General features: G+C 36.9%; 1 protein-coding gene across 2 annotated transcripts in view; it reads left to right on the top strand.

The window, feature by feature from the left end:
* Positions 1-27,446, top strand: part of EPC2 (enhancer of polycomb homolog 2) — a 124,095-nt gene that overhangs the window by 28,967 nt on the left and 67,682 nt on the right. For both annotated transcript variants that reach the window (XM_035008074.1, XM_035008073.1), the window contains exon 2: positions 18,622-18,781. In XM_035008074.1, the coding sequence (XP_034863965.1) occupies positions 18,622-18,781 (160 nt within the window). The remainder of the gene's footprint in view (positions 1-18,621; positions 18,782-27,446) is intronic.

Genomic DNA, 27,446 nt, shown 5'->3' with positions numbered 1-27,446 from the left:
AAGAGAAAGATGGAGGTAGTTATCTTCATAATGATTATTACTCCTTCTCATCAGTTTATTTTATATCCAGAGTTCCATCAGGTATCGTTTTCCTTCTTACCAAAGGATTTTTGTTAACATTTCTTGTAGTGTGGGTTTGCTGGTGATTAATACTTGAGCTTTTGCATGTCTAAAAATGTTATTTCCCCCATTTTTTGTGTGGTGAAGCACATAACAAATTTATCCTTTTAATAATTTATAAATATAAATTACAGTATTAACTATTTGGGCATTATTGTATAACAGATCACTAATGTCACTTTTGTTTTTGTAAATATTTTTGTTGGATATAGAATTCTAGCTTGACAGTTTTTTCTTCCAGTATTTGAACAGTGGTGCTCCAGTCTTCTCAGTTGCATTGTGTTTTTTGTTTTTTTTTTAAGATTTTATTTATTTATTTGAGAGAGAGTGCATACAAGTGGGGACGGGGGGGCGGGGTAGAGGGAGAAGCAGACTCGATCCCGATATGGGGCTCCATCCTAGGTCCCCAAGATCATGACGTGACCGAAGGCAGATGCTTAACAGGTTGAGCCATCCAGGCACTCCCACTTGCATTGTTTCTGATGAGAAATTCAGTGTCATCCTTTGTTCCTCTGTGTGTAGCATGTCTTTTTTTCCAGCCTAGTTGGTGGAAACAGGTGCTCTTCTTGGCCCTGACAGGCACTTTTCCTTCTAATTCTGTGGGATAGTTCTTTCTCCAATGCTACGTAGTTTATTCACAGACTTGTGCTGAGCATTGCAGAGAACTCTCTGCAGATCTCCTGGGCTCTCTCTGTAATGCCTTCCTTTTTGGTACTCTGTCTCTGAACTTTAGGTGCCTTCATCTTCTTAGACTCTTGTTTCTGTCTCTTCAACTCATGAAGTCTTTTAAGCTCTATCTTAGTTCACTTTCATCCTCCACAGCATAGGGACTTTTCCAGGATAGTAAGCTGAGGCAATTGTAGGACTGTTTGTTTTTTGTTTTGGTTTGTTTTAAAGATTTTATTTATTTGACAGAGACACGAGAGAGGGAACACAAGCAGGGGGAGTGGGAGAGGGAGAGGCAGGCCCACCGCTGAGCAGGGAGCCCAGTGTGGTCCTCAATCCCAGGATCCTGGGATATGACCTGAGCCGAAGGCAGACTGTTAATGACTGAGCCACCCAGACGCCCCTGTTTTGTTTTACTTCTTTTAAGTATCATTGTCCTTCATTGCCTATTGTCCAGTGTCTGGAAAGCCATTGTTTCAGTTCTCATCAGATTTTTTTTTTTTGCTTCTGGTAGAAGGGTGAATTCATTTCCTGTTACTTCACCTTTTTTTTTTGCAATTTATTTTAAAGTTTTATTTATTTGAGAGCGAGAGTGTGCATGTGCACAAGTAGGGGGAGTAGCAGAGGGAGAGGGCGAGGGAGAATCAGGCTCCTCGCTGAGCAGGGAGCTTGATGCAGGGCTCAATCCCAGGACCCTGGGATTATGACCTGAGCCAAAGGCCAGACACTTACCCAGCTGAGCCACCCAGGCGCCCCTGCGATTTTTTTTGGTAATAAAATTCATGTAATATAATTCACCATATTAAAGTGTGCAGTTCAATGGCTTTTACTATATTTAGTGTTGTACATCATAACTATCTTGTTCCAGAACACTTCCATCACCCTAAAAAGAAATCCCATACCCATTAGTCACTTTCCATCCTATGACCCCTACCACTAATACGCTTTCTTTCTCTGTGGGTTTGCCTGTATCTGGACGTTTCCTGTAAATGGAGTCATACAATATGTGGCCTTTTGTATCTGATGACTTTCACATTGTATAATGTTTTAAAGGTTCATGCATGTTGTAGTACTTCATTCTTTTTTATGGCTGAATGATGTTCCACTGTATGTATGTCATCTTTGTTGGAGTGGAAGTCAGCTGCTGAATCCTTTTAACTATTTTTTCTCCCATGTAGTCCATATTTGGCCTCTCCAGGCGATTCTAATATGCTGCTGGGACTGAGAATGAGATTTAGAAAGTTAGTACGAGAAGAGAAGCAGCATTAGAATAGGATAAGGATTTATCTAGAGTCTTTTTTTACTTTGTCTTCCTCCATCTCTTCTTTCTTTAGGTTATGGAAGGCATACCAGATCAGTAGTTTTAAAGATTGACACTGGTTGCTTTTTGTAATATGTACTATTTTAGAAAACTGTAGAAAATGTAGAGGAGAAAATAGAGACCACCTATAATTTCACTAGTTAATACTTTGGCACATTTTTTACCAGCTTTTTTTTTTAATTCTGCGTTTATTCATGCTATCATCTTAACATTCTGTTTACCTTACTATATTTGGGATTAACTTCAGTATGTGATTTTGTTTCCTGCTTTTTCTACTTAATGCATAAATATTTTCAGATGTCATTATTTTTCAAGAAGTCTTACATGGCAGTGTATTTAAAGCTTAGAAACATCTTATCAAACTGTTTTCCAGATTATACCAATTTACACTTTAACACATTCACTAGCACTCATTCTTGAAAGTGTCTGTTTTACTCATCACAATTTCACCAGCATTGTAAATATTGTCTTGCCAGCATGTTTTGCTTACATTAACTTTTTGTTTCATCATGTTATTTTTCCTTCTTCTTCTTCTTCTTCTTTTTTTTTTTTTTAAGTAGGCTCCATGCCCAGTATGGGGCTTGAACTCATGACCCTGAGATCATGAGTGGCATGTTCTACCAGCTGAGCCAGCCAGGCGCCCCTTTTCTTCATTTTAAAACTCAACTTTATGGAAGTGTAATTTACATACAGTATAAAGCATTTATTTTATGTGTGGTTCTTTGTTTTAATAAACAAATGTACCTGTATGACCACCATTCCAAACAATAAGGAGAACATTTTCATTCCCCACAAAAGTCCCCTTTAACCCTTTTGCAGTCATATCCTCTACCCCCATTTCAATCAGCTAATGATCTGGTTCTGATCACTATATATTAGTTTTCTCTGTTTTCACATGTCATATAAAGGGAACCATAACAGTACGTAGCCACTTCCATCTGGTTATTTCTCAGTATACTTTTTTTTGCGGACTTTAAAAATAATTTTTATTATTGAAGTATAGTTGACACACAGTCAGTGTTATATTAGTTTCAGATGCACAACATAGTGATTCCACAATCCCATACATTACTCAGTATGCAACATGGTAAGTGTAGTCACCAAACAATGTTACTACAATATTATCATATTCCCCACACTGTACTTTTCATCTCTGTGACTTATTTTATAACTGGAAGTTTGTACCTCGAATCCCTTTCACCTAGTTTGCCCATCCCCGAGCTCCTTACCCTAAAGTGGACTCATTTTTTAAAATTTTTTATTTTATTTAAATTCAGTTAATTAACATATAGTGTATTTTTAGTTTCAGAGGTAGAGGTCAGTGATTCATCCATTGCACACAACACCCAGCGCTTATCACATCTCGTGCCCTCCTTAATGCTCATCACCCAGTTATCCCATCCCTCACCCCTCTCCCCTCCAGCAACCCTGCTTCCTACAGTTAAGAGTCTCTTAAGGTTTATCTCCCTCTCTGATTTTGTCCCATTCTGTTTTTCCCTCCCTTCCCCCATGATCCTCCATTTTGTTTCCTAAATTCCACATATGAGTGAAATCGTATGATAATGGGCTTTCTGTGATTGACTTATTTCGATTGGCATAATATCTTCTAGTTCCATCCATGTCGTTGCAGATAGTAAGTTTTCATCTTTTTGATGGCTGAGTAATATTCCTGTGTGTGTGCGTGTGTGTGTGTGTGTACACACACACACATCACATCTTTATCCGTTCATCTGTTGATGGACAGCTGGACTTTCCAGTTTGGCTATTGTGGACATTGCTGCTATAAACATTGGGGTGCAGGTACCCCTTTGGATCACTATGTTTGTATCTTTTGGGTAAATCCCTAGTAGTGCAATTGCTGGGTTGTGGGGAGCTCTATTTTTAACTTTTTGAGGAACCTCCATACTGTTTTTCTAGAGTGGCTGCAACAGCTTGCATTCCCATCAGCAGTGTAAGAGGGTTGCCCTTTCTCCTCAGTATACTTTTGAGGTACATCATTGTTCTGCATATCATCAGTTTGACCCCTCTTTTTTTTTCTTTTTTTTTTTTTTTTAACTGAGTAGTATTCCAATGAATGAATCTATCCACTTTGTCTCTTTACCTGTTGATGTACATTTATATTGTTTCCAATTTTTGGCTATTGTAAGTAAAATAACAGTTAACATCCATGTGCAAGTTGTGTGTGGACATGCATTTTACTTCTTGGGTACATATTTAGTAGGATTGCTGGGTCATGTGTTACACATGTATTTTTTTTTTTTTTTTTTTTTTAAGATTTATTTATTTGACAGAGAGAAATAGTGAGAGCAAGAACACAAGCAGGGGGAATGGGAGAGGGAGAAGCAGGCTTCTTGCCGAGCAGGGAGCCCGATGTGGGACTCGATCCCAGGACCCTGGGATCATGACCTGAGCCGAAGGCAGATGCTTAACGACTGAGCCAGCCACCCAGGCGCCCACACATGTATTTTTTTTAAAACTATTTGAGAGAGAGTGCGCACTTGTGAGAGAACACGCGTGGGGATGGGGCAGAGGGAGAGAGAATCTCAAGCAGACTCCTTGCTGAGCAGGGAGCCCAACTTGGAGCTCCATCTCAAGATCCTGAGATCATGACCTGAGCCAAAATCAAAAATTGGGTGCTTAACCAACTGACTGAGCCCACCCAGGTGCCCCATAATAAGCATGTATTTACTTTATAAGAAACTGCCCAGTAGTTTTCCAAAGAGGTGATATCATTTGGCACTCCCACCAACAGTTGGTGTTGTCAGTTTCTTAATTTAGTCATTTTGTGAGTGTGTAGTCAAAACTTTCTGTGGGTTTATTTTGCATTTTCCTGATATAAAGTCGTTGAGCATCTTTTCAAGTGCTTATTGGTCATTGTTGTATTTTCTTTTGTGAAGTGTCTGTTTAAATCTTTGACTCATTTTGTTAAAAAAAATTGGGTTGGTTTATTATTATTGAGATATAAGGGTTCTTTATATATTCTGCATGGAAGGGCTCTCACATATGTATTGTGAACATTTTTCTCAGTCTGGCATGTCTTTTCATTTTCTTTTTTTTTTAAAGATTTTTTTTATTTATTTGAGAGAGAGAGAATGAGAGAGAGCACATGAGAGGGGGGAGGGTCGGAGGGAGAAGCAGACTCCCTGCAGAGCAGGGAGCCCCATGCGGGACTCGATCCAGGGACTCCAGGATCATGACCTGAGCCGAAGGCAGTCGCTTAACCAACTGAGCCACCCAGGCGCCCTCTTTTCATTTTCTAAAGTATGTGTTTTGAATAGCATAATTTTTGAATTTTCAGGAAGCCCAATTTATCAGTTCTTTCATTTATAATCTGTGCATTTTGTGTCCTAAGAAATCTTTGCCAAACCCAGGGTCACTAAAATTTTTCTCCTATATTTTCTTATGGATATTTTTATAAGTTTAGGCTTTATTTTTAGGTCTGTGATCTATTTTGAGTTAGTTTTTATATAAAGAGTGAGGTAAGAGCATAGGCTTATTTTTTCCCAAACTCCTGTTCAGACCATTTGTGGAAAAGTCTATCCTTACCCTCATTTAATTCCCTCATTAATTGGCACCTTTGTCTAAAATTCATTATCTTTATGGTTTCTGTTGCTTTACATGTTCTTATGGTAGTGCCACTGTTGATTAATTTAGCTTTATGATTTATGATTTAGTTTGTAATCAGATTGTGTATGTCCTTCAAATTTACTTTTTCAAGTTATTTTGGCTATTTTTCTTTGACCTTTCTAAATGAATTTTAGGATCAACTTGTCCATTTCTGTTTTTTAAAAAAAACCCTTATTGGGGTTTTGATTGGAATTTATTAGAAATTTAGATAATTTGGAGGAAAACTTACCCAAATATGTGTTTTTTGGAACAATATTGAGCCTTCCAATCCCTGAACATGTTATATTTCCATTTATGTTGCTATGCAAGTTTCACACATAATTTGTTAAGCCTGTCTCTTAAGTATTTAGTAGTTTTGATGCTGTTGTAAATGATACTGCTTTTTATTTTCATTTTTCAGTTGCCGATATATGGAAATACAATTGAGTGTTTTGTTTTTTCTTTAAAGATTTTATTTAATATTGACTTGTGACTTTGTTAAATTCACTTTCGTTCTAGGAGCTCTGTTGAGATTCCCTAGCATTTTTTTCCCTACATGAGCATATCATGTACAAATAATTTTGGTCTTCTTTCCCAGTCTTCATGCCTGTATTTGTTTTTCTTCCCTCATTGTACTGACTAGAATCTTAGGTGAAATGTGGGCTAGAAGTGGTAATAGGCTTCCTTGACTTGAATTTCATCTCAGGAGGAAAGCATTCAGTCTTTGACCATAAGTATGGTGGTTAGATATAGGTTTTCCATGGGTGCCTGCTCTTTATCAGCTTGGGGACATTTCTTTCTTTCAGGGAATTTTATGTTATAATGGGTGTTGAAGAAAGGGTTTTAATTGTCAAAATCCCTAAATATTTTTTATCCTGTTCTTAAAATTCCACTATTTTGAATATTGCACCTCTGTGATATGTTTTAATAAGAACAAGAAACTTTTATCTCTTAGAATGTGCCATGAACTACTTACTGTATCATCACAATTCTTTGAAGTGTATGTTATCTAATTTTTACACATGAGCTTCAAATCATTATTTTCCAAAGGAACTTAAAATTTCTTTGTTTTCTGTTCTCTTCATTGTGGATATATGAATATTCATTTCTAATAATTAAGGTTTATTTGTTGTTTCTCCTTGTGTACTATTTTGGTTTCTCCCCACATCCTTGTTGATTTTAATTATTTTTAGAGAACGTTAAACCATTAACATGGTTTTAAAATTCAGAACCGTACAAAAGAGAATGCTCAGAGAATTGTCTCTTTCTTTATCCATTCTACTCCATTCATAATACCGTACTTTTTGTAATTCTTAACTGATAAATGATCACGTTTATCGAACTTGCTTGTGTGTTTGAGAAGAAGGAACCTTGGATGTAAAGTTTTGTATGTAGCTATAAGATCTGCCTTACTAAATTAGGTCTGTGCTTAGGTTCATACTTGTTCTTTGTCCACTTGCCTTATGCTGAGAGTGGTGTGTTAAAGTTAGTTAATACTATTAGTGTGTCTTTATCAGTCCTTACATATATTGTAGCTTTTGCTTTATAAAAAGGTTGCTGTGTTATTTGATGCATAGATATTCTTAAATATGTATAGGATATCCAAAACTTACAGAGACAGACATTCATGAATGAAATGCAGAAACTAAAAGCCTTTATTGCGAATTGTGGTTTTTGGGTCATGCTTAATGCTCTTTGACTTGAACTTTACTTGTCTGATAATTGGGATCTGCTTGTCTTTCTTACTGTCTTCCATTACCTGATAAACTTCCATCGATTCCTTTAATTTTCCTTTTCTGAACCACATTTTTTTTTTTTTTTTTTTTTGGTGTGTTTCTTGTACACAGCATGTAGTTGAGTCTTGGGTTATGAGACAAGTTGAAAATTTTGTTTTTATAGATAAGTCCGTTGATATTTATTGATATGACTGAATGTATTTGATCTCAATTCTTTTATAATATTTAATAATTTTTTGTATTGTTAAATTGTTTCTTTTTTTGCTCTTTTTAAGAATGATTTATTTATTTTAGAGAGCATGTAAGTGGGGGGGTGGAGCAGAGGGAAAAGAAGAGAGAATCCTCAAGCAGACTCCTTGCTGTGAGTGCAGAGCCCAAATGGGGTTCAATCCCAGGACCCCAAGATCATGAGCTCAAATCAAGAGTCGGCCACTTAAACAACTGAGCCACCCAGGCGCCCCTCTCTTTTTGCTCTTATTTAAAAAGATTGTATTTTGTATTTAAGAAGGTTTGTATTTTTTTTTTCTTCTCTCATTTTTAGTTGTATTATTTCCACTTTGCGTGCAGATGTTTGTACATTAGTCTTTCATCCTTTTCCAATCTTTGAGAGATTTGTGTGTGTGAAAGTAAAATTTTACTACTAAACTAAAAGTTTACCAGTTATCTCTTGGTTGGATGAAGAGAGAGAGAGAGAGAGAGGGAGTGTGTGTGTGTGTACACGTAAAATTTTACTAGAGTTTATGAGTTATATCTTGGTTGGATGAAGCCAAGGTGAAGATGGACTGTAGTATCCAGTATGTAGCCAGTATTCACTTGTGGCTTTTGAGCACTTGAAATATGGCCAGTGTGAATTTAGATGTTCCATACAGGTAAAATACACACTAGATTTTGTAGACTTGTTATGGGAGAAAAAAATGTAAAGTATCTCCATACATTTTTGTATTGATTGTGTGTTGAAATGATAACATTGTAGATGTGTATATTGACTTAAATAAAACATATTATTAAAACTAATTTCACTTGTTCTTTTTTAAGTGTGGCTACTAGAAAATTTAAATATATGGCTCACATGTGTGGCTTGCATTATATTTCTGTTGAACAGTGCTAGTCTAGTAGATTTGTTCAAAGTCCCCTATAGAATTCCGTGAGTTCCTTCTGTAGCCTTGATACTTGAAGAACAGCTTAGCTGAATATAAAATCCTTGGTTCATACTTTTCATTCATTGAGGTTTCTTAAAATGTTGCTTCATTGATATGTTGAGCTATATTGTTTTTGAAGTCTGATTTTAGTTTGATATTTTTTTTTGCTTTTTGACTTACTGTAATAATGTATTCATTTATAATAATTAGTACTATTATTTTACTATTACTGTGTATTTGGAGTCTGACAATTTTTTCATTATTTTTGAAATAGTTTTATTCAAAAATGTGTCAGAATTGGTTGTTGTTTTGGATTACTTTTGCCAGGTACTTAATCAGCTTTTTGTTTATTGTTGTGTGAAGAACTATAACCTAAAGTTTGCCATCTGAACTGTTTTTAAGTCTATAATACAATAGTGTTAACTGTATGTACAGTGTTATGCAACAGATATGTGGCACTTTTTCATCTTGGAAAATCGCAGTTATACCCATTGAACAACAGCTTCTTCTTTCCTCCTCTCCTAGGTCCCTAGCAACCACCGTTCTACTTGCTATTTTTAAGAATTTGACTACTTTAGGGGCACCTGGTTGGCTCAGTCAGTAGAGCATGAGACTCTTGATCTCGCAGTTATGAGTTCAAGCCCCACGTTGGGTGTACAGATTACGTAAAAGTAAAATCTTTAAAAAAGGAAAGAATTTGGGCGCCTGGGTGGCTCAGTTGGTTGGGCGACTGCCTTCAGCTCAGGTCATGATCCTGGAGTCCCTGGATCGAGTCCCGCATCGGGCTCCCTGCTCGGCAGGGAGCCTGCTTCTCCCTCTGACCCTCCCCCCTCTCATGTGCTCTCTCTCTCTCTCTCTCATTCTTTCTGTCTCAAATAAATAAATAAAATCTTTAAAAAAAAAAAAAAAAAGGAAAGAATTTGACTTTAGGTAACACATAAGTGAAATCATACAGGATTTGTCTTGTGACCAGGACTAGCTTATTTCACTTAGCATAATGTTCTCAAGGTTCATCCATGTTATAGCATGTGTCAGAATTGCCTTCCTTTTAAGGCTAGTACTCCATTATATGTATATACCACATTTTGTTTATCCCTTCATCTGTCAGTAAACATTTGGATTCCTTCCACCACTGGCTATTGTGAATAACATTGCAGTGAACATGGATATGCAAATATCTCTTCTAAATCCTGTTGTCAGTTCTTTTGGATATACACATAAAAGTGGAATTGCCAGATCCTATGGTAGTTGTGTTACTAAGTGTTACGGTCCATGAACATTTTTGAAGAACTTTTAAGAGTTACTCTCAGCAATTTTCAAGTATATAGTATAGTATTTTTAGCTGTAGCCACCATGCTGTACATTACATCCCCAGAACTTACTAAAATTGTAACTGGAAATTTGTACCTTTTGACTACCTTCACCCACTACCCCCCCCCCCCTTGTAGTATTTGTCTGATCCTGGTATCAGGGTAATACTGGTCTTGTTAAATGAATTTGGAAGTTTTTCCTTCTCAATTACTTGGTAAGAGCTTGACATATACGGAACACTCCACCCAATAACAGCAGAATACGTATTTTTCTCAAGCACACACAGAACATTCTCCAGGATAGATCAAATTAGGCCACAAAACAACTCTTACCAAAATCAAGAAGGATGAAATCATACCAAGTATATTTTCCAACCACAATGGAATAAAACTAGAAATCAACAGCAAAGGAAAACTGGAAAAGTCACAAATATGTGGAAACTGAACAACACACTTCTGAACAATCGGGATCAAGAAAGAAATCACAAGGGAATTTAGAAAATACTGAGACAAATGAAAACACAGTATAACAGTCTTTTTTAAACTGATAACTCAGTTGCATAGAAAAGTTCAAATTGTTTGTATCTCTTGTTTTTATGCTATTAATGTCACAAATTAAATCTTTTTACATTTTGTGTCATTAACATAGTTTTGTATTTAATACTTTTTTTAAAGGATTTTATTTATTTGAGAGAGAGTGAGAAAGAGCACAAGAGGGGGGAGGGTCAGAGGGAGAAGCAGATTCCCCACTGAGTAGGGAGCCTGATGCGGACTCGATCGTGGGACTCCAGGATCAGGACTTGAGCAGAAGGCAGCTACTTAACCAACTGAGCCACCCAGGCACCCTTAATACTTACTCTTATGCTTTTATCTTTTAAGTTCTATACCAGAATCATAAGTGACCTATGAACCACCATTACAGTATCTCAAGATTCTGCATTTGTCTAAATGTATACCCTTACCAGAGTTTTATGTTTTTGAATGTTTTTGTGTTATTGTCTAGTGTCTTTCTGTTTCCACTTGAAGGGACTCCTTTTAGAATTCTTATAAGACAGGTCTAGTAGAGATGAATTCCCTCATTTTTTGTTTATATGGGTAGGTCTCTATCATTTGTCCTTTGTCATTTTTGAAGGACAGTTTTTCCAGATAGAGTATCTTGGTTGGCAGTTTTTTTCTTCCAGTGCTTTGAATTTATCAGCCCACTCCTTTCTGGCTTGTAATATTTCTGATGAGAAATTGTTGATAATTTTATGGGTGTTCCCTTGTACATGATGGTTTGCTTTTCCCTTGCTCAAGCTTTCAAGATTCTGTCTTTGTCTTTGACTTTTGACAGTTTGATTACAGTGTGTCTCAGTGTGGGCTTCTTTGAATTCATCTTTGTTGATGTTATTGAGCTTTTTGAATTTGGATGTCCGTTTCTTTCCTCTGATTTGATTTTCAGTCATTGTTTTTTTCAAACAAGTTCTCTGCTCCTTTCTCTTTTCTCTTTTTGGGGCTTCCATAATGTTTATATTGGTCTGTCAGTAGAGTCATATAAATGTCTTAGGCTTTCTTCATTTCTTTCCCCCTTTTTTGTTCCTCTGACTAAATAATTTCAAGTGATTTCTCTTTGAGTTCACTAATTCTTTCCTCTGCTTGATGAAATATGCTGTTGAATCCCTCTGGTGGATTTTTCAATTTGATTACTGTAATCTTCAGCTCCAGAATTTGTTTGGTTCTTTTTGATATTTCCTATCTCTTCATTGCTATTCTCATTTTGTTCATGCATCAGGTTCCATGATTTCATTTAGCTGCCTATTTGTGTCTTTTTGTAGCACATTGAGCTTTATTAAGATAATTATTTTAAACTTTGTTGTCAAATAATTCACACATCTCCATTTCTTTTTTTTTTTTTTTTTTAAGATTTTATTTGTTTATTTGACAGAGAGAGAGACAGCGAGAGAGGGAATACAAGCAGGGGGGAGTGGGAGAGGGAGAAGCAGGCTTCCCATTGAGCAGGGAGCCTGATGCGGGGTTCGATCCCAGGACCCTGGGATCATGACCTGAGCCGAAGGCAGACGCTTAATGACTGAGCCACCCAGGCGCCCCTCACACATCTCCATTTCTTTAGGGTCTTTGGAAGATTTGTTTCTTTGATTGAATATATTTCCCTGTTTCTTCATGCACCTTGTTATTTTTTGCTGTAATTTGTGCATTTTATTATGTTATTTTTTTAGCTTTTTTTTTTTAAAGATTTTATTATGAGAGAGAGCGAGAAAGTGAGAGCGCGCATGCACCAGAGGGAGTGAGCATGAGTTGGGGGAAGAGCAGAGGCAGAGGGATAAGCAGGCTCCCTGCTGAGCAGGGAACCCCAATGTGGGGCCTAATCCCAGGATGCTGGGATCATGACCTGAGCCAAAGACAGATGCTTAATCGACTGAGCCACCCAGGCACCCCGTGCATTTTATTTTTTTACTTTAAATTTTTTTTAAGTTTATTTATTGATTTACTTTTATTTTATTTTTTATTTTTGTAATCTCTACACCCAAGGTGGGGCTTGAACCCACGACTCCCAAGATCAAGGGTCACTCTTCCGACTGAGCTAGCTAGGTGCCCCTAATTTATGCATTTTTCAAAAACAGTCACCTCTCCCAGTGTTCTGTGAATTGGCTTCATACTGGGAAGACCTTTTCCAGTCAGCCCAGTCAGGGAATCTGGAAGCCTCTCAAACCTTTTCTGGAGATGCATCTTCTCTGGGCATGTGCTCATAATTTCCTTAATTGAGTATTGTTAGTTTTTCAGAAGTTTGTAATTTTTTGCTCCCTCTTGTGTCTCTCTGCAGTACTATAACTTCTTTGGTGCATCAGCAATACTCTGAGTTCTCTCCTGTTCTCTACAGTTCCCCCAGGCATTCAGAGAATGCTGGCTGGTTCAGTCAGCCCTCTGAGTTAGCTGAGACAGAAGTTAGTCCCTTGGGCAGTTTCCCAAAAAGCTGGAATGTTGGATGTACATTCTACTTTTCTCTTTTCTTCCCAAGAGAGAAGCTGTGAGAAGAGTGTTTTCTCTTGACTGCACTGAGCATTGTCAGATTGTGCCTGTGGTGGTGAGGATTTTTGTATGTCATCTTGCTCCCTTGTGAGCTTTTTTTGATATGTATATTCAGATCTGTTATTTCCAGATGTTTTGGGGGTTTGTTGTTTTGAATATTCTGTTGCATTGTTTTGTTTTTCTTCTTCAGGGACTCCAATTATATGAATGTCATGCCTTCTTTGTTTTACATCTTACCTGTCTTCCTTATTCATTTTACTTTCTTTATCTCATTTTCATTCTCTTGGTCATTTGACAACCTTTATGTAACAATTTTTTGTTTGAGTATATTTTGCACTTGGCTCCTAGTAACTTCAGTCTTCATCTCTGAGATAATTGTTGTTTTCTTTTTTTCCTGAGTTAGCTCTTTTCATTTTTTTCCTCCTTCTCTGATCTTAGTTTTTGAGTTTCTGATTCAAAGATATTTTTCATATCTCTAAATGCTTTTTTGGGGCATATTAAGTTCGTTCGGTGCATTTTTCTTAAAGTTTTTTTCTATTCCTCTCTCCTGCAGAGTGGAGAGAGTTTCTCATTACAGGTATAGTTGAATTTTTTTAAAATTTTAATAATAACAATAGATTTCTAGGTTTTCTTTACTTCTGTAGGTTAAGGGTGGTTCACAATTTATTAGTTCTATGGTGCCCTCTTCTGTCTGTGTAGAATGATCTACTTTGGAGGAATAGGCAAAGAAGTACTTGTCTCACTTTAGCTGTTTCTAACTAGTGTTTCAAAATCCCCATTATCGTGTTTTCTATAGGACAAATGGGCTCAGTTTTTATCTTTTCCTTCTCTGCAAGGACTCAAAACTTCATCTTTTGATTTTGATCTCCCAGAATTTTGCAACACTGTTTTGGGCTGATGGCTCATCTCTCATTCTCTTTGTTATCGTGGCTTTATAAGTTTCTTAGTCCTTTATTGGTAAATTTACTATTGTAGGGTGGTGAAGTAGATAAATGTAGGCATTTAGTCTGCTGTCTTTAACTGGGGGTTTTGCATGTGAATTTTTAAAATACCAATGGAGAATCTTTGATTTTCTTTCTTTTTTTAGTGCAGCTGATCTCAATTGATAGATTTTTTTTTTTTTTAAGATTTTGTTTATTTATTTGACAGAGACACAGTGAGAGAGGGAACACAAGCTGGGGGAGTGGGAGAGGGAGAAGCAGGCTTCCCACAGAGCAGGGAGCCCGATGCGGGGCTCGATCCCAGGACCCTGGGATCATGACCTGAGCCGAAGGCAGACGCTTAATGACTGAGCCACCCAGGCGCCCTCAGTTGATAGATTCTGGTACACAACAAGTTGGGGCATGAGGTTGGCAAGATGGAAAAGAGTCATACAAACCAGGATTCAAATTTTAGCACTGCTGATTTCTACCAGTGTGGCCATAGAGCCTTAGTTTACTCCTCCCCAAAAGAAAAAAAAAAAATTCTCGCCTGCATTTTGTTAGGATAGTGCTTGGTACTTATTATATATGACTAAAAGCCATGAGTTATTTAGTTCCTTTTAGTTTGCTTTTAACAGTTTATCGTTTACTACTAGGAAAAACAGAAGGCACAGAGAATGTAAATATCTAGGAAAATACAAAAATGTTTAGGTATAATACATAAGTTTCAAAAGGATATTTCAGAATGTCAAAGTCATAAGAAGTGACTTTGTGTATTTTGGTGGTGAGTCCCTTCATTTAAGATGCAAAACTTTTATACCACTTTTTAAACTTAGGAAAGTAATATAGATTTATTACAGAAAATTTGGAAAATATGGGAGAGCAGAAACACAGAAGAATATAAGGCCCACCTAAAAAATATTTTGTGGTGTATTCTATTCTGTATTTTAGTCTATTTTCTCTACACACATACTCATTTCTATTTATACATGTTATATTTGTACATCTAAACTAGCACCCATCCACCTGTCTCTTGCCTCAAAGCATCCTAACATCTTTTCAGGTTAGTAGAGGTCTGCATCATGTTGGTTTTTACTACTACCCAAGAGTTCCGTTTTATATCTATAACATAATTTTATATAACTAATTCTCTGTTGCCATTTAGACTTTATGGGTTTTTTTTTTTTTTCGTGTTATAAACAGTGCCTGATAAGCATTTTATTTAGTCATTGTTGCCCCTTTGTATGTTGCCTTTGTTGAATTTCCTAAGTGGAGTTGGTAGGTCAAAAGAATGCCTTCTTAATGGAAAAGAAACCAAGTAGCCCTTTTAAAAACCAAGTAACCTCACCAATGCATAATGCAGCATGTGACAAGGAATCACCATTATTCCTGCCAACCCTTTGCCCCAGTAAAGACAAATGAAAACTCTGGTTGGTACCTACTTCCAGGATTTTGTATGTTTACGTCACTGGCTATGGTTATTGTATGAAACACAGGCCTCTAGAAGCTCTATCGTTGTTGGTTTTTTCTGAGTTTTTAGGTTGAGAGTCTGTCTGATAATATGGGGAAGGAAATGATAGCTGAGAATTTATTTTTAGAGCTAAATTTGGTCTGTAAATTAAAATGGGGGAGTGTGTCATGGTCTGGCTCCTTAATTTCTGGCTGCAGTTCTGTCATCTGCCAGCTGTGTTAACAAGAAGAGAGTCATCTATGATCTATTTTTAAATTTCCTCACATGTAAAATTAAAATAATATTAAATCTTCATCTATTAAAGATGTATTTCAATAATTGGATAATACCTAAAAATGTTTTGTACTTAGGAGAAAGTCCATTATATATCAAAAGAATCTCTTCAAATCAAAAATGTGCTACCAGTTAGCTCAGTTTCCTGTCCTCACCCATGTTTCTAGATTATTAGCATTACAAGAACATGGTTTTTTATTTTTTTATTTTTTATTTTATTTTTTAAAGATTTAATTTTTTGAGAGAGAGAGCACAAGTGGAGGGAAGGGACAGAGGAAGAGGGAAAGCAGACTCCTTATTGAGCAGGGAGCCTGGATCCCAGGACCCTGGGTTCATGACCTGAGCTGAAGGCAGACGCTTAACCGGCTGAGCCACCGAAGTGCCCCAGGTTTTTTACTTCTAATTTATTTTTTTTTTAATTTTACTTTATTATGTTAATCACCATATATTACATCATTAGTTTTTGATGTAGTGTTCCATGATTCATTGTTTGCGTATAACACCCAGTGCTCCGTTCAGTATGTGCCCTCTTTAATATCCATCACCAGGCTAACCCATCCCCCTACCCGCTTTCCCTCTAGAACCCTCATTTTGTTTCTCAGAGTCCATAGTCTCTCATGGTTCGTCTCCCCCTCTGATTTCCCCCCTTCATTTTTCCCTTCCTACTATCTTCTTTTTTTTTTTTTAAAACATATAATGTATTATTTGTTTCAGAGGTATAGATCTGTGATTCATCAGTCTTACACAATTCACAGCACTGTACGGAAGGCTTGCAGGGAACAAAAGACAGCCAGGTTTTTTTATTTTTAACAGCCCATTCTAGTAAAGATGGAATAGTCAGAGAACATTCAAGTCAGAGTCCTGAAATTTGACTCTCTCATGTATTTATACCATAACTAAGAGCAAATCATTTGTTTTTTGTTTCTTTTTTTAAAAATTTTATTTATTTTTGACAGAGAGAGTGCACAAGCAGGGGAAGCAGCAGGCAGAGGGAGAGGGAGAAGCAAGCTCCCCGCTCAGCAGGGAGCCCGATGTGGGGCTTGATCCCAGGACCCTGGGACCATGACCCGAGCCAAAGGCAGACACTTAACCGTCTGAGCCACCCAGGCGCCCCAAATCATTTGTTTCTTGAGTCTCATATATGATGTAGTATAATATCTATCCTTGTCCCCAAATTTGAGGGGTTAACAAGCTTTTGATTGTAGATGTACTTTGAGAACTATAAAACGTTATAAAAATACAGAGTAGCGTTTCATATTGCATCACTTTATTTGACCAGGAGAGGTGAAATGTCAGTAAGGTAATAGGAAAATATAGACTTAAATAATGCTAGAAATTGCTCTTTCCAGAGCCCGGCTTTCCTAATTCCTTGATGCTGTTTGTGGGTGTGTTTGATCCTCTCACAATTGTTTAGTTAACTCAAAAGGTTTTTACTGAAGACTCTTACTAAATTGATATAATATTTGTATGGGGAAGTGTATTTAGTGCTCCAACTTGGGATCTTATCCTATGAAGAAAAACATTTCTTCTGGTATTGAAAGTGGAAAAACTCAAATCTAAGCTAGCACCCACCCACTATCTCAATTGCTTGCCTTTTATTGACTGTCTCTGAGCTTTTGTCTATTTTGGACATTCTTCTCTGCCTGGATTCTTTCTTCTTTTCTTTTCTTTTTTTTTGGTCTTTTGCCTTGTTAAATCTAAATCTCTATCGATCCTGAAACTTTTTTAAAGATTTTTTTATTTAGTTGAGAGAGCGTGAACGATCACAGAGGGAGAGGGAGAAGCAGACTCACTGCTGAGTGGAGAGCCTGATGTGTGGCTCGATCCCAGGACCCTGAGATCATGACCTGAGCCTAAGGCAGAAGCTCAACTGACTGAGCCACCCAGGTGCCCCAATCCTGAAAGATTTAGTTTCGATGTTACTTTCTTTGGATATCTTTCTCTGTCCTCCTTAGACAGTGGTTTGACTAATTGAGAAGAGACATGCTTATCAAGCCCAAACATGATTGCATACTTAGATATCGCTCTTCTACTAGCTGAGTTCCTTAATAGCAGAGTCTCTCATTCACTCTTAGTATCTGGTGTCTACTAGGTGCTCTGAAATGTATTGAAAGAATGACTGATAAATTCTTAGCCAGTACTCTTTTTTATCTTTTAGATAAAGAAATCACAGAACACCTCTCTGATAAGATGAGACTTGAAGGAATTTTCAAAAGCAGTCCTTTTGGATATTTAGGAACCTGAAGAAAAGGCAGTGTGGCTACAATAAAGGATGGGTAGGGAGAGGTAGAAGATAAGGTCAGAGAGAAATAAGGCCTTATAAGTCAGTGATAATTTTAATCTTTAATCTGAGTATGAAGGGGATCTATTGGGGAGTGACATGACCTAATTTGCCTTCTACAAAGTAAAACTACTTTGTTGAGCATGGTCCCTTGTGGGTCAAGGGAGAAAGTAGGTATTAAGTGATGGAGACAATGAAAGTTACTAGAATCAGGATGTATTATTTTATAGGAACTTTTGTTTAACCTGAGCTTAAAAATATTTCTTGCTGTGATAGTAATATAGTTTGTTGAATGTAATTTTTTCTTTTTTTGAGTTATTCAGTATTTTATACTGTTGCAGTTTCAGGTTTGTACTTACAGAAGATAATTAAAACCTGTGACACAAATCTTTTCCTGTCATTCGCATATTTTCCCATATTCTGGTATTGGTGACAAACACCTCTGTTAATTTAGCAAACAAGGAATCAATTTTCTTTTAATTGAGATGTTAAATTCTAGTTTGTGAATATGTGTATAATCTTTAAAGAAAATTCTACTTAATAAAATTATAAACATCTAAGGTGATATTAGGATGAGCACAAGTATTAAGAGATGTCAATGGCAATGTTTTCTATAGTTCTATGGCAAAGAAACCTTATAATTAATTCTTAAGTCACCTTGCAGTTACTAAACAAAGTAAATTTTAAATAGAATTATGCATTGAATTAACATTATTAAAACGACTTATGTTGCCTATTTTATGTTTTCCAGGAACATCACTTACAGCGAGCTATTTCAGCACAGCAAGTGTTTAGAGAAAAAAAAGAGAGCATGGTCATTCCAGTTCCTGAGGCAGAGAGCAACGTCAACTATTACAATCGCTTGTACAAAGGAGAGTTTAAACAGCCAAAACAGTTCATTCATATTCAACGTAAGTTTGTTGATTCATTGTTTTCTGTATGTAATTTAAATTTATCAACCAGTGAAGATCCTTTCTCTCTTTTATGCCCAAAGAGATTTTCATTTTTTAGTGCATATACATTAATTCATAGAAATGTAAAACATTAAGGAATAAAATCTCTCTGCTTAACATCTGAACTTGGAAATCATTTTGAGTATTAGTTGCATTTGGAACATTTGATACTTAGTACAGAATTTTGTGTAGCACTTACACCTTATTATTATACATCTAAAAGTTGGTGGATTACTGTACTCAAATTTAAGATTTATTTTTAAAGGCCTAGTGGATATAATACTGATTAGGGGTGAATCTTCAGTAAGTTTTTAGAATTAGATTATACTCCTCTGCTTTCATCTAATTTTTATAAAATTCTATTTCTGCCTCCTTGGTACTCTTTATTTTTCTCGCCATTGTTATATTTAATCACGATATCTTGCCTTAAAACTATTTCTGTAATTTCTTACTATATTTACTACTCCTCCATTGCCTTTCCTTACCCTCTTCTAATGTATCTTCTCCACAAAGTCCACTGGCACCAGAGTGGTCTTCTTAGAGTGTCAGTCTGATCTAATTATTCCCTGGCTTAAAATCATCCTATTCTTTATTGTCTACAGTAGGGGTTTTCAGGGGATGGTTCAAACAGCTGTTGATGTTTTGGTATCTTGTCTGATCGTGTAAGAAAAAGCCTTGTGTAGCTTGTTAAAATAGAGATTCCGGGGCTCTGCTTTAGGCCTACCTGTCTGAGGTATGTGGCCTCGTAATAAAAAAGTTCCCCAGGTAATTATGAAACCTCTCCAGATTTCAGACTATAAGATCGACTATTTTCCATCAGTTCTAAGATGCACATTTTTTTATTGATCATTTTTGAAATGAGATTGCATATTAAATTGTTGTTGTCCTGGATTCAGGTCTAGTTTATCTAAAGAAAACCTGCATTTGTTTCTGCCAAGCATGTAGGGACACTTCAACAGGAGACCACTTTAAAGTCTTTGCTGTTTATTTTGTTTGTTTTTAGACCACACTGGTAGCTTTAGTTCAGGCTGCAGACCCTAGAGTTCAGTTCTCACGGGGAGAATTTTCCCTCCTCCATTCACCTAAGGGCAAGTTGAGAAATGAAGTTCCTTGCTGTACCTTTTTGCATAGCTGGTTTAATTCTTTACCTTACACTGAGGTTGTTGCCACTTGTTAGGGTATCTTTGTGCAGGAGTATTCTATTAAACTTTATAATAGACTCCAGCAGAAAGATTTTTTTTCTTCTTCTTATAGTACATAAAGTCATGGTTCACCTTTTAACTGATGGCAGTTTAGATTTGTCAGAATTCAGTAATAGCCAAATTCTCTAGTTTGAATACAAGACTGTGATTTTTTTCCCCTGTCTACTCCATTAACTTCATTTCCTGTTGTTCTTCCCCTCACTCTCTTTACCATAGGAACTAATGTAAAATTACTCCCATTTGCCTGGTTGTTTCATGTTTCACACTTCCTTGCACATGCTATTCAAGTCATCTTTCCCCTCCTATGACTCATTTAAGACCTGACTCCCCTAAGAAGCTTACCCTGACTTGTCTCATTTGAAACACCTCTGTGTTTTACTCATCTCAGTATCTTCGTACATACCTCTATTAGAGGACTCATCATACTTCATTGCAATTATTTGTAACCATTCTTTCTCTCCTTTTAAACTAGGAGCTCCTGGGGCAGGGACAATGTTTTATTTTCTCTTTGTATCTTTAGAGTAAAGTGCATGGCTTATAGATACACAATAAATAGTATGTTTGTTGACTGAATCATTTTTAAATGGCTTTTTAAAAGGCTCTTAGGTATCAGAACCATTTTCCAGAGACTCTTCTCTGAAGCATTCAAGAGAAATACGATGCAGAAATTGTTTATGTGATTTGTTTCCTCTGTATTCTTGGACTTTGACCCCTTTAGCTTGTTGAATTTGCCTTACCTTTGTATTGGGAAGGAGATAGCTGTTCATATTCATAATAGGAATTATAAGGATTTTTCAAGCCAAAGTATGTGTTTTTACCATATGTAAAAACCATCCTAGAAAACCAAGAACGAAGAAATTGGGTGTAGCCTATCTGGTTTAGGCCCATTAGATACAATAAATATGAATCTTGGGTTGGCTTTTAAATTTCACTTCATTCTGTTACCATAGAAGATGGAGTAAAAATAATAGAACATTATTTTAACTTTCATTTTTTTCTTTTAGTCTGTCAACATATGTATTCTACATACTATATACAATATCCTCCTGCACATACAAATTTTTATTCTGTTTTTTCTATGTACATTTTAAATTTCTTAGATTTGAATATAGTCTGTGATTGTCATTTTCAGTGCCTATTAATCCTAGCAAACTGATACTCCACAGTTTGCTTACCACTATGACTATTACTGGCCTTAAACTTGTCTGTACTAAAATTTAAATTCATGTTATCATTGAGTTTTTTTTTTTTCAAGGAAGGGATTTTTTTTCTAAAGTTTATTTATTTATTTTTAGTAATCTCTAGACCCAGTGTGGGGCTTGAACTCACAAATCCGTGATCAAGAGTCGCATGCTCTTCTGACTGAGCCCGCGAGGCATCCCTCAAGGAAGGGTTTTTAAACATTTTTTGACATAACTTCTTTCTGTGTCCTTAAGTGTAAAGAATTCCAGAAAATATTGCTCTGGCTTTTTCATTTTGTTCTTTACGTGATAGATTTGAAAGTATCCCCCATTTGCTTGGTTAGAAAAAGACATTGTACAATTGCCACAGTAGGGTGGCTTACTTCACATTGTTTGCCTGGGCTTTTGGCAGAAGCTTCTTTATTGGTCCACACTGCCACTAATGTGATTATTATCCATTTAGAGTTGTTCAAAGAGTCTCTTGTCTATCAGATAAAATTTTAGTGTTGTATTTTAAGGCCCTTCTTTGTGCCTATCCAGCCACAGTTCCCTGTGGGTTCTTCACTAGGACACCAACCATACTGAAATGAGCTGTTGGAAATGAAGGTCTGTTTCTTTCTCTAGATGGTAAGCTTCTTAGCAGCAGAATTTTACCTCATTCACCATACAGTCCCAGAATACAGCCTCAGTACATTTTTTTTTTTCCAATTCCTCTAACCCTTTGCACTTTCATCTACAAAATAATGAGCTCTTTGCAACACTCTGATATATGCCATCTTTTCTCATAACCTTCACGCCTTCGCATACCCCTTTACTTCAGTCCTCCACTTGTTAAAATACAACTTGTTCTCTATGTCTCGTCTCCAGGATTACATTTAGCAGCCTTCTCTAAGCAAACTGTTTATCTCAAGCCCTCCTGTGTCATGTGCACACCCTCACTGTGGCATTAACCACCTTCAGTTGTGATTGTTTGCCCTATGTTGTTTCACTAGGCTATAACAGTAATTAAGAACAGGGACATTTTTTTCCTCTTAATTTCACTGCCCAGCAGTACCTAGCGTATGGTTAGGTATGCAATTTAATATTTGCTGAATAAATAAATGAGTGAATGAATGGGTATTGAAGATAAAAGTATATACACCATGGCATTTTTGAGACATTGATCTTGTAGGACTCAAAATTGTACACAGAACCAAATATAACAATGAAATTATTGGTATGTACAGTGAAATTGAGGACCTGTGTGGATCCAAGTTGGAAATGAAAAGTGAGCTCTGTTATTTACAACAATGTCATTTTAGGACAAGAAGGAGTTGGGAGTGGAATGATTCCGGTCTTGATATGGATGGGAGAACATTGTGTCTTCCTGTCTCTTTCAGTGCTATTTCTCCATAGTCATCCGTATTGGTAGTCTGAGGAACTTCTTTAATCAGAACACACTGGGGTATTCTTTCCAGGTTAGAAGCATCTTGGAGGCATATAGTCTTTGATGACCTAAGATACTCAAACTGTACCTCATTTGGCTAATTCTGCATACTGGTCAGTTGGATGACACATGCATAAGATACTGTCTCCATTTTACTTACTGTTACAACAAATTTACTTTGGGTACCTCACCCCAGATGTTGTAATTCCTTCCTTCCTTTCGGAATTTAAGAACTTCATCAAATTGAGAACTCAAACTTTTCTCCTTGAGGAGATGACTTTGTTTACATTGTAATAAGTTCTTTATTTTGACCTTCCATTACCCCTTTTATTTAATATGGTAAAATTTTGCTGTTAACATTAAGTATCTCAGAATTTTAGAACATGAAGGAACTTGAGATACTGTTTCAGTATTGTTTCATAAGTGTTCTGAAGCTAATTTGTGTCTAGTTTTGAACTCAGCTAAATGGTTCTTGAAAATAGGACTCCTTATGTTGTTTTGAAAGGAAAGGTCTCTTCCTTGTCTCACTGCATTACACCTACAAATACAGATCAGTAGACCATCTCACCTGCTTCTTGGCTGAAAGAAAGGAGAGTTCAGGAGGACGGGATAGGTGGGAAGTAGCACCTCCTTGTTACCTGCCAGGCAGGGAGAGGAACTTACTGAAAGGAGATTGACTTCTGCTATTTGTATCTGCAGCAAAGATAATAAAGCCCTGGGAAGGTGCCAGTCTTGCATTATGCTAGTATGCACTTCAGTACATGTGAGGGTGGCTTTTCAGTCTCATAAAGCTGACCATTGTCAAGTCAACATTGGGAAAAGAAGAAAAATTCCACTTATTCAATGTAAAGTGGACCTGTATATTCCACTAGGTTTTCAGCAGGAGTGAGATAGATGCTGGCCTAACATCTAACTTCAGTCTCATTATCCTTGCAGTGCCCTTTGCTGTTCTCATTAACAAAAATGATGATAATTGACCCTTTACCCTGGTGGGACAAACATGTTTTGATTGGTAAGAGTTGGAAAAGATCCCAAATGAAGAGCATTGCTTTGTTTATACAGAAATCTTGGTGAAAAGGATGCATTCTAGGAACATCACTTTTTGTAAAAATGTTACTAGGTGTGTATTAAGCAGTTAAATTGAGCACAGATGTCGTGAAATGAATCACACATTTAAATAAATATTAGAAAAAAACAATCCTATGAGTACAGAAGGAGAGTGTATCAGATTTGTGGAGAACACATTCCAGGTGAAGCTAGATCCCACGTTGGGGTGATTTGGAGGCACGGTAACAGGAATAGTGAGCCAGACTAGACCCTAAGGGCAACCCACAGTCAGGTCAACTGTCTCTAAGGATCTCTGTTCTCAGGATTATGCTGAGCCTCCTATTCTTGGGTAAAGCTGTGAGTGTGGGTGTGAAGGCTGAAATGGTAGAGCAGTACCTGGGTAGCTACTAATGCAGGAAGGAGGAAACCCAAAACTCAGAGTATTAAAGTAATGCCAGGTGTTTTGGGAAAAAGCAGAATAATTATTTGGTGGTCTGGCTAGAGAGATGAAAAAGAAGTCATAGTACAAAGAGAGTGCCTTTGGGGCCTTTATGCATTTATTTATGCCCACTATTAAAAAATTTAAAAATTGGGGTGCCTGAGTAAAATACAGCATCACAAATTAAAGACCATGGCTAAAGAAATTCAAGAGAAAAACAAAGACACTACAGTAAGAGGTAAGTTTGATGCATAATAGTGCATATTTTAGGCATGATGTAATTAATAGACAAAAGCAAAAAAGTAAGACTGGTTTTAAGGTGCTGCATATTTCAGTGCATGTTTCCTGGCACTGAAGCATTTAGAACTCTCCTCCGGGGCCACACAAAGATGATAACGTGATGTAACCCAGCACACCTGATTTTGTTAATAGGAGTAACCAGAAATAGGCTTTCAGCATATTCACCTAGCAGCTCACATTTCCATGGAAGATTCTTCAGTGACACCACACTGCCCTGAGAGTTGGCACCTTTAGCATTTTGTGTGTCTCCCTATCTACCATAAAAGACTAAATTTCCTTCTCATCTTACCCCCATAATACAACTTAATGGGCTGCCTACCTATAAAAATATTTTCTTATATGCTTATCTCCTGACAGTTTTAAGAGAAGACTAAACTTTTCTTTCCACAGTTATGGGTAAAGAGCATAGTAAAATAGCATTTACTGATTGCCATGCCCAGGTCCTTTTAGTGTTTCACATGTATTAAGTCAGTTATGCCTTAAAGGAACCTTATAAGGCAGCTAGTGTTTTTATCCCCCCTTTAAAAAAATATTACATAAAGAGCCCAAAGTAATACAGCTAGCAAATGGAAGAGTCAGAATTTGAACCAGGCCCTCTGGCTCCAGAGTGTACCTATTTAACTCTGATATACTGTTTTTCAGTCATGGCTCATCATTCTAAGATGCAAATACTGATACACATTAAACAAATACATTTCTATTCAGATGTGGTTGATGATAGAATCAACAATGGGAGTAAAGGATTCCTTTTTTCATTTGTTTTGTGTGTGTGTGATGGATAAATTGCAGGATAGAGGATAGGTTGTCTGCTGATAGAAAAGGAAATCCTGGATGTGAAAGGCAGATGCAAACACCTGTTATGACACTTTTCTGGTTTGGCCTGGCAGGGTTGATTGATGAATGGAAGAGCACTGTGCATGGGGATGAAGGAGATGCCAGGAAGAGAGAAAAGCTTGAAGAAAAGGGAACCGTGAGAGTAATATAAACAAGTAATAAAAGCGCATTTTACAGTTTTGCTTAGGGTAGTGAGGAGCTCTGAAGACAATCGTGCATTTTCATGGAGGGAGGTCCAAGTTGGGAAAGGGCTGTGTGGCAGTTACTGATTTTAACCTCCAGCTAAACGCTGTGGTGGGCAAACAATAAAATTTGCTTTGGGTGGAATGAATTGGACTTCATAGGACCTTGGTCAAGTGGGCTTTATTTTTTCTTTAAGAAAAAATCAGAGTTACTAGTACTTCTCATGGTTGTTCCGAAGAGGCTAAAATGGAAAATAGAAGTGATGTAAAAGATGAAAGAATAAAAACAGCTTCCATGATGATGTTACCTTTTAAATAACCCAAGATAATATTTTAGTGGTTAAAATAATTTTTTCTCACATTCTTCAGTAGTTAATACAATAATCAGAGTTGTAGGAATATAAGAACCCCCCCACCCCACCCCTGTGGAGGTTAAACAAATTCTCCCTTTTCACCCTAAATTGGATCTTGTTCAAAAATACTTGCTTCTCATCCCTGGCTTAAGAATCTCTTTTGTGGGGCACCTGGGTAGCTCAGTAGGTTAAGCATCCATTCTTAGTTTAGGCTCAGATCGTGGGATCAAGCCCCACATCTGGCCTCAGTACTCAGCAGGGAGTTTGCTTGGGATTTTCTCCCTTGCCCTCTGCCCCACCCCTGCTCATGCTTGCATCCTCTCTCTCTGAAAGAAATCTTTCTTTTGTTCTTTTTTTTTTTTTTTTTAAGATTTTATTTATTTGAGAGAGAGCACAAGAGGGGAGGGGGCAGAAGGAGAAGCAGACCCCCCACTAAGCAGGGAGCCCACATAGGGCTTGATCCCAGGACCCTGGGTTCTTGACTCCAGCCAAAGGCAGATGCTTAACCAACTGAGCTACCCAGGCACCCACCACTCTCTTGAAATAAACCTTTTTTTTTTTTTTTTTAAAGAAGAATCTCCTTTGTTTCTCTGATAGAAACTAAGGAAATAGAATTGGGGGTTTGATAAGTTGAGATTTACTTTCTATAATAAAAAATAAAATGTTAATTGCAGAAAAGAGTAATAAACCCAGGACACTGGCTCAGTGAGCCATTTGCTGGCTCAGTCAGTAGAGCGTGTGACTCTTGATCTTGGGGTAGTGACTTTGAGCCCCACAGTGGGTATGGAGATTACTTTAAAAAAAAAAAGAAAAGGAAGAAGAATCCCATGTTGCAGAGATAAGCAACAGAGATAAAAATCTTTTCTTCCCTTTTTTCCAAAATTGTGTTTTATTATGTGTGTGTATATACGTATGTGTTTGTGGGTTTTGCTTTTTTACTTACTACTAATAAGCATTTTTCCAAGTCATTAACTAGCTTTAATAATTTTCAAAGCTATATAATATTACAAGGAATTTGTTTTGTGTCCTTCAGTAGTCAGCAGGAACCCATAAGAAAGCAAGCCAGTACTGAAGGTTTTTGTTTACACCTTTTTTAAAAAGATTTTTATTTATTTGAAAGAGAGAGACAGAGCATGAGCAAGGGGGAGGAGGCGGAGGGAGAGGAAAAGCGGAGCGGGGACCCCAGGAACCCCAGATCATGACCTGAGCCAAGGCCGATGCTTAACCTCTTAACCAATTGAGCCACCCAGGCACCCCTACTTACACTTTAATTAGCAAGGAGTTTTAGACCCAGATTATTTGTGGTTTTGTTATTAGTAAAATATGAATTTGTGTGTTTCAATATTAGGAAATTAGTAATTTCATTAGTAAAATAGAATTTTCATTTCAAGGAGAAACAGGATTTTAGGTTTTAAAAAGAGTAATAGTTTCTTATAATTTTTTCAAAAGCTAGTGTGCAGCGAACTCTTTTTAGATAAAACCTGATTTACTTCAGGTGGTGCATTGCATTCAGTTGTCACGTCTCTTCAAGCTAGTCATACTAAGGCTTTTTGTGCTCTTACCACTGACATTTTTGAGTACAGGCCAGTTATTTTGTAGAATGTTTCTCAGTTTGGGTTTACCTGTTTCCTCATGACTTGATTCAAGTCAAAATGGGGT

Source organism: Mirounga leonina, unplaced genomic scaffold (assembly GCF_011800145.1).
Source record: "Mirounga leonina isolate KUSES-001 unplaced genomic scaffold, KU_Mleo_1.0 Mir_151, whole genome shotgun sequence".
NCBI lineage: Eukaryota > Metazoa > Chordata > Mammalia > Carnivora > Phocidae > Mirounga > Mirounga leonina.
This window is presented reverse-complemented; position numbering and strand designations above follow the sequence as displayed.